Here is an 8,288-nt window from a genome sequence, read left to right as displayed (position 1 = left end):
CTGCCTCTTATGAGTCAGGACACTCCACACAGAGGAAGACACATTCCCGCATGTAGTGCAATGGAGAGGCGATAGCATCAGTGAGTCCTTCTCTATAAAAAGTGCTACAATTCACCAATATATACACTGTCTTTTACATTTGTATACAACATACAGTTATCATTTTAGTGTCAATCTAGCATAGAATCAGTTCAACTGTCATTTTCATGAAGTAAACACTCCAAAGTTGTGCAAGTTAGACTGACTTCACAGAGTGAGAGAGGGAAGTTATTTTGAAGAAAGCGCAGCATATGGATGCGCTAGAGAACTAATATGTAATAGCACTAAGAAAACATATTGCAGAGTATAATTTATTATTCTGACCACTGAAAACCCATAACTTCACAAAGTTAACAGGGGCAGGATTATGAGTATTCACAATCTCCTATTGTCTTACTACTGCCTTCAAGGTGCCCTTTTCAAGTTAATGCTGCCATACAACACGGCAGTCATCGGGCTAAAATGTTTTATGCGACTCGTGCAACTACCAAGCCACCATAGAACAGCAAAGGCACAAAATATACTATATAAGGATGTTGCCAAAGAACTCGGATAAGTGCAATATACAGAACCAGTAAAACTTGGCTGTATTCTGGCCACAACTCAAACCACACCATCTGAACATTGACAATCTTAAAGCTGTGCTCTGCTCTGATGTGTTGTTCGCTCAAAACAAACAAACAAAAACGGCAAAAAAAAAAGAAAGCCACTGAGATCAAGGGCAGTCGCTGTCCACAAGAGCAGTCTACTTTGATTCTTGCCGAGGGCTCTCGAACGACTGGACCTCTTCGGCAGTTAGCACATGGTGTTCAGCGCACCAAGTGAGAAGCCCAGTAAAGTCCCGTTGGATGCGCGCAACCTCCGCAGCCAGTTCGCTGTTGTCGGCCTCCAGAGCCTCAATGTGTGCACGGATGATTTCCTTCTGTTCTTCCAAGTAGCTGCGCTGCTCGACTCTGCGTGTCCTATGTTGCAGAGAAATCCCAACAAATTAAGCGAATTGAAATGTAGACGCTGGAGTACGGAAGCTTAGGTACAGCGAAGAGCTACTGCCACAGACGTTAAACAGAAAGTGTTTGTGCTGGCGCCAAAGCCATGCAGTAATGTGTTCAGCCAAAGAGCACGAAACTGCTACTGGAATGAGTGAACATTATTACAATGTGTGAGCATGTAAGGACTACAGGCTGGATGTATAACGTAATGACTGCATACAATCATGGTAATCGCGAAAGTATTGGTTATTTGTTAACTTGAAATCAAGTGGCAGAGCACAAAAGCTTCCCTGGCATGCCTTGGTTAGTCACATTATCACAAGGTGTCGCCAACGAAGCAGCTTTTCTCTAATACGTTCTTTGATATTCTAGTATTTATAAACTGATGAGGGTTTAACAACCAACTGCAAAAAAGTTTTGGAACAGGTAAAAGTTTCAGATAGTATAGACACAGAATGGTCTCTGCGCAACATTTTACGTTTGAAATTATGAGCGGCTGCATCACCGAAAGCTTGCAATAATAGACGTATCTGATACCGAAACTAGACACACTGATTACTGCTAGCCAGAAACGATGCACAGCCTACAACATAGAGAACCAACGCAACTTTTCTGCATGATTTCCGAAAGTATGCAGCGCCGTGGTGCACTGGAAATCTCAAAGCGTCAAATGCTGGGATTTGCATTCTATCCGCTAAAAACCAGGTGCATGCATCAATAGAGACGAAATATACACAATACAATAGAGATGAAGGGCAAGTAGGTCAACCAGAGTACATGTCTGGAGCTTTGCCAAGATTGCTTAAATGTAGTATTTACCCCTAATTTATAACCAATTGATACAAAGTGAAATTTCATTGCAATTGGCCCATCCCAAAGCACAGCACAGTAGTAGTGAGTGAGTGACACTGTAGTGGAGTAGCCTGGATTTATTTATATCACCCAAGTTCTTTCAATGTGCTCCGGAAACTTGGTGAATTTGTGCTTTCGCATTGCACCCTTGCCAGAATACAGCCCCTGAACCCAAGTCCTCTCATGCTCACCAACGGGACACCACAGCCAGCCACCAAGTCCTTGTGTACATCTCTCTACTATGCTAAAATTGTCTATTATCATTACTGCATGTTACACTCCACTGCTTACATAATGATGTGAAAGCTAAACGAGTAGTGCAGTCTTACAAGTCTCAGTCCCCGTGTTTTGCGATGCAGTTTTTTTTAAAGGGCCCCTCACTAGGTTCGCTCATTTTAAACAGATGGAAGTGCAGCGTGTGCGTAATGTACTGGCTACCATGCCTGAAAAGTATTACAGCGCTGCACTTTGCGGAAACAGATGAAATTATCAAACCAAATGCCGTGTGCCCTAGCTCTCGAAGAAGCTGCGCTCCCGGCCAGAGAGTCACAGTAACATGCACAAATGGCTCTATGTAAAAATGCACTGCTAGCAATGTTAGCACCATGACAAGTGACTTTGGAAAATCATCCATTGCGGAATGTGCAAGCCATCACTTAAAGTGCTCCAGTCAGAAAATAAAATAACAGAAGGAAAAAGGAGACGGGGCTCATCACGTGATGCAGTCGCTCGGCTCCAGTGCGAGAGAAAGCATTGTATGCATTGCATTTAGTTTTATAGCATTCAAGTAACCGCTTCACGAAAGCTTTTCTTCACACAGGTTTTAAAATGTGTGTTGGGTTGGATCTGCGCAATTTTATATTTGCAGAAACCTTTACGGAATACATACTTTTATTACATTATATTTTATATTAGGTCAACTTGCATATTGGTGTATTTTTGCGATTCTAGTATGCAATGACACCATTGACACTGCTGATGAAAAGAGGTCCCATAAAATATGGAGACCTATGTTTCATTTCCCTGAATGCTAAAACTCCAAATCTGTCCCAAGTAAGAGCATTCACATTTTAAAGTAACATAACCTTGCGACACTGTGCAGGGCCTCTTTCTGGTTGCATGCGGAGGCAAAATAATGTGAGCACTGGTCGCAGAAACATGCCGCTCTGTTCATTCAATAGCAAACAGGTTAAATCTGTGATACCTTCCATGTAATAATTAAATCGTATTTTGTGACATATAACTGAATGTTACGTTGAATTAAGTGACACATACCTATATCTTTCTTTAAAGGGACACTAAAGGGAAACAATAAATCAGTGTAGACTAATAAAGCATTGTTTGAGAACCCTGCAGGCAGTCATTTCAAGAAAATAGTTTGAATATTAGATGAGAAAATGAAGGTCCAAGTATCAGTATTTGAATTTCGCGCCGAAACGCCAGTGCCGGTACGTCAGCGTGACGTCAGGGATTCCAAAGTTTGTTTTCGCATTTGGGCCGCGTTGGCTGAATAAAGGTTCCCGAAACTTGGCATGTTTAATATTTGGTTCCTTTAGAACACAATGTAGTCAATCTGTACCGCTATATATAATTAGTAGGCCCTCGAAGATGCTATCAAAATCCATGACGTCACAGCCCCCAGGTTCGGGAACTTAAGTAGGCGTCGCCACCCGTATTTCGTTCTTGCGCTTTTTCTCGCTTACCAAACGTCCTATCGTTGTAAGGGTGGTGTTTTTGGTGTTGTAGAACGGTGATTTACTGATGCAGAAGAAATCACTTTTCACTTTAGTGTCCTACTTTTAGGTTGCAAATGCGAACACTAAGAGAAGTCTGCCTAGTCTTTGCAGCACTGCCTGCTGTGTATGAATTGGAGTACAGTTTCGAACATTTAACTCCTTTTCTGCAGCAACACTGTCTACGCATGGTGATGCAACTTGCATTTGCTAACAATGGCTGATGGTGCAGAATGGAATGTGCATGCTGTGCTAACAGAAAGTTCTACACAAAATATATTAGCATGTAAAATTTTCCCCAACCAGCATCATTTTAAAGGAGATGCTGCTGTGACAGGCGCAAGCATTGACGTTTTCTAGTGCAGTCAATGCACGACACAAATATAACAGGATTGAAGTCCAATGCACTTGGAAAGTGTGTTGAAAGTGAAATGCAGCAATGCTTAGCCTGTATTCCGGCACAGATTCGAGTGTGCTCGAGAGTGCCTGTGTGACTAGGGATATAAAGCCTTGTTTTGCATATAAAAACACCCATGAGAGATCATTGGCCTGCACTCCTGTTTTCAATTAAGATTCTGCTATACTTCTTCATAAAACAGCACAGCACCATTGACACTGCTGATAAAAGGAGGTCCCACAAAATATGGAGACCTATGTTTCGTTTCCCTAAAACTCCAAATCCGTCCCAAGTGAAAGTATTCACATTTTGCAACATGACTTTGTGACACTGTGCAGAGGCTGCACATTTCTTTCTCCAGTTTAGAATATTATAAGCATTAAGCATTAGCATTAAGCAGCTTCAATTAGCTCGAACATGTTTACCTTTACAAGCGTTGATTTTTTTTTTTTTTTACAACCCTGAGAGCTTGCTAGTAGCCATAACACACCTTCAAAGCTTGCAAGAGAAAAGAAACAAAGTTCTTATTTTTTTTAAAGAGAAAGCTTCCCAATAAGCCCAACATATATGGAGTGTACGCAATGTAATAAGAGCACTCTTGCATGATTAATCAGTACATTTTAAATGGTTAACTAATCAATTAATTGGATTTGTAGATTTACATAGCTGGAAAAAGTCGATGCCATTGATTTTGCACAATACATACTTTTTGAGGAAAGAAAAAGAATGTATATGCTGTATGAATCGAGAGGTGCCTTTAATATTACTTGAACGAAACTCTGCACAAATGTACATTCAAGCATGTCAAACTTGGTGAAATACAACTGCAGATCCATCTGCGGAGGCAAAGAAGCTTGTTAATGTTATCTGGAAGTTTTTTGGCAGTTCCTGTCAATCTTTAGCAGCAGCTTGTCGACATTCCCAGGCAGATTTTAGTCATTTGAGCTTAACCAACTAACTGCAATAAACTATTTGTTGCAATTAAAATTTGAGTAAATTAATTGGAAGGTTAAGTGATCCATCGGTCAGCCATAATGATTACTATTAAAAGTGCGAAGAATCACACCTGGAGAGCGAAGGAGAGGAGGACAGTGCCAACTTCCAACTGATTAATTTCTTTTCGAATTATGATATGAGTGCTTCATGCACAATGAATAATAAGCTAGCCGGAGGCGAGGACTATTCTTGACTCTATAATCCAAGTTTGTTCTTCATAGCAGAAATTACTTGCAACAGAGAGGACAAGGATTCAGACAAATTATACTCCGTTTCATACATCAGGTGCAACACTGTGGAAGCTAGAGATACTTTTTGCAGTGGCTAAGTTCGCACTTAGAAATAGCTCAGTGTTTCTTGACCCGATTTTCGTGAAAATTTTCTTTATATAAGCTGTTTTGAATGAAGAAAAGAAAGAATTTATTCTTAGAAACAAACACAGCATGTACTCATATGGCTGATAACACATTTTAAATCAATTTGCGTTTCATAGTTTCTTTTCGTTAGCCATAGCGACAGCCTCACGTGCATCCTCGCACAAAAAAACGCTTCCTGGCACGCAGCGAAGCATAGACGGGAACGCGCGGAGTGATCAATTTTGGTGACCAGGCTTCTTGCGTAGCTGCCACAGCATTGCACCTGATGTATGAAACGGGGTACAGCTAGACACACAACGTCTGTACAATTTTTGATAGCGCATTCACTCAAAAAAAGCACAACACAAATAAAAGAGACGCACGAGCAGGTATGCAGGACAAAGCATGAATGAATTGTGGGGTTTTATGTGCCACAACAACAATTTGATTATTAGGCATGCCGCAGTGGGGGAATCCAGATTAATTTTTTACTAGCAGGGGATCTTTAATGTGCCCTCAATGTATGGGTCCACGGCTGTTTTTGCATTTTGCCCCAATTAAAACGCGGCCACCTTGGCCGGGATTTGATCCCGCGACCTCCTGCTTAGCCATAGCCACCACGGCAAGTAAGACAAAGTGTGACTAGCAACTCAGCTGCACTTTGTCCTATATACTTGTGCATCGGTCTGTCAATTTGTGTTGCACCTTCAAGAGTATATTTTCAAAATGTAACATACAACCTGGGTAGCCCAATTGATTGTATGTCTATATGTCAACAACATTATTGTCTGGGCTAGTTGGTTCGTGGTAACTGTGGCATGCACCCCGAAGTTAGTCTGTACATTTAAACTGTCTTACGGCATTCCTCTGTACGTGTTCGTCTTAACCTACATCTTTGTCTTTTGAGCTGCAAATATATATATATATATATATATATAAAAAGGAGGAAAAGAGAATTGAAATCTATATGTTCTTCATGCTGTATACAGAGTCGACTAAACAGGCATTCAGCGTATACCTGCAGATCGCTGCGGTTGCTTAGAGGCTATAGTGTTGGGGTTGCCAAGCACAAAGTCAAAATGCGAAAACACCCGTGTACTTATATTTTGATGCACGTTAAAGAACCCCCAGGTGGTCCACAATTTCCGGAGTCCCTCACTACGGCGTGCCTCATAATCAGATCGTGGTTGTGACACGTAAAACCCCATAATATAAAAAGTATATATATATTTTTTTAATTTAGCATACCTGCAGATCGCCGCGTAGCCCCGGTTCTTGAGCATGCGCCGTAGGTGCTTGACGGCTCGGGTCTGATGGACGCCGAGATTGGCCGTGCGCACCCGGACGTTGAGCTGCCGCACCGACATGCTGACGAGCTCGCTTCTGGAGAGGCCCAGGGCTTGGCAAATGGCGAACGCGTCGCCCACAAGTGCGCCACTTCCGCCCGTCTGAGCCTGCGAACCATTCTGCGAACGCAGACCCACTCCGGCGGGCTGCTCCGGCTCTCTGCGACCGTCGGGGGCCTCGGCGACTGATGCGGCGTCGCTCGAACCGAACTTCTCCACGTCGGGATCTGCGTGACAGCGTCAATGGAACTCAAAAGGTGGCTCGTACCGTCTACGTGCGATCGCCAAGCCGACGAATCTTTTGTCGTTTAACTGCGCCGAAAACAGTGCGGACACGGGACAGACAGACGTGCTCGGTCATTTCCTCCCGTCGTCTGCTGTTCTCTTGTCCCGCCGTCTGCACTGGCCGCCATGCTCTGAACAAACGCGCAACTAGTCCAGCTCAGAACTTGCGCGCATCGTTCTCAGTTACAGATCTGTTCACCACCCTTCAAAAAAGTGTTGCGTACTAGTTTCAAATTGCTTTCGGAACGACCTACTCTGCGTACCAGCAGGTGGTCATTTAGGGTGAACTGAAAAGAAAGAAAAAATCTGATTAAAGCATGTGGTAAAAAGAGCGGTGGTGACCGTCTGGTCGACAGAAGCGGGAGTGTAAAATGAGGGTGGAAGCTGTCTGCAGCAACGGACAAAACGAATATCACCGGAACTCCTAGTTGTCAAGCGCTTCAAGAACCGCACGGTAGCTATTGCTAACGCTTCTCCGATTATACACCACTTTTAACTCTCTTATACTAACGCCTTGTCAAAACTTTCACTGCAGCGGTAGACAACAGACACCGAAGGCGACATTCCGAAACCTAAACTACTCACTAGTTATAGGGTTCATGACACTCGTTGTACGGTCAGAATAAGCGAATGGCGCTTTGCAGTCTTGCTAAAGATTGCCGTGTACCGTTACTCGACCTTTAACTTCTGTAAAACCGGTGTCCACCGGCGCGACCAGCTGCTGCTGCTGCTGCTGACCAGCACATGCCACCACGAAGACGTGCAGTTACAGTCGCACCAGCCGCACGGTGCGCCACTTTCGCAGCCCCTGTTCAGGTAAAAAAATTAATCATTCGCTTACAGCAACTTTTGAAGCTTCCTTACGCTTCCGATAAAGTGACAACCATAAAATCTTATTTGCTGCAAGTTATACGCGGACAGTTTTGATTTTGTTCTTTGTCTCATTTACCTTTTCATTTTTTCATTCGTCCGCTCGCTGTGACACTGAAATTCCTGAAAAGAATAGAAGTGTGGACTAAAATTTACCGGGAATCTCTTCAACTGAATGCGAAAAGACTGGAACAGTGCTACACTCTAAGAACAGTTTACACCCTTTGGCTTGCTTCTTCACTCTTAGAAAAATTTACACCCTTTGGGGCTTATCTTGTCCCACAACGATAATCGTCATCCGTCTTGCCCGCGTTTCCTTTCTTTAACGCTGCGAGCCCGGTACTTCCCAGTCACGAACGGCACGCGCGTTATCAGTGTGACGCAGCATTCTCGACAGGAAAGTAGCGAGCGCCGAGTTTTCAAGA

General features: G+C 43.2%; 1 protein-coding gene across 1 annotated transcript; it reads right to left on the bottom strand.

Moving 5' to 3' along the window:
• Positions 1-331: 331 nt before the first annotated feature.
• LOC139060968 (transcription factor MafK-like) lies at positions 332-7,763 on the bottom strand. The gene is made up of 3 exons (XM_070540325.1): positions 7,579-7,763; positions 6,611-6,935; positions 332-1,001 (listed from the first exon to the last, which is right to left on the bottom strand). The coding sequence occupies exons 1-3, from the start codon at positions 7,592-7,594 to the stop codon at positions 785-787; spliced, it is 558 nt and encodes a 185-aa protein (XP_070396426.1). The 5' UTR covers positions 7,595-7,763; the 3' UTR covers positions 332-784.
• Between the last annotated feature and the right edge of the window lie 525 nt (positions 7,764-8,288).

The sequence above is a fragment of the Dermacentor albipictus genome, chromosome 6 (genome assembly GCF_038994185.2).
Source record: "Dermacentor albipictus isolate Rhodes 1998 colony chromosome 6, USDA_Dalb.pri_finalv2, whole genome shotgun sequence".
Taxonomy (NCBI): domain Eukaryota; kingdom Metazoa; phylum Arthropoda; class Arachnida; order Ixodida; family Ixodidae; genus Dermacentor; species Dermacentor albipictus.
Note: the sequence above shows the minus strand (reverse complement) of the source record. Positions and strands in the feature narration are given on the sequence as shown.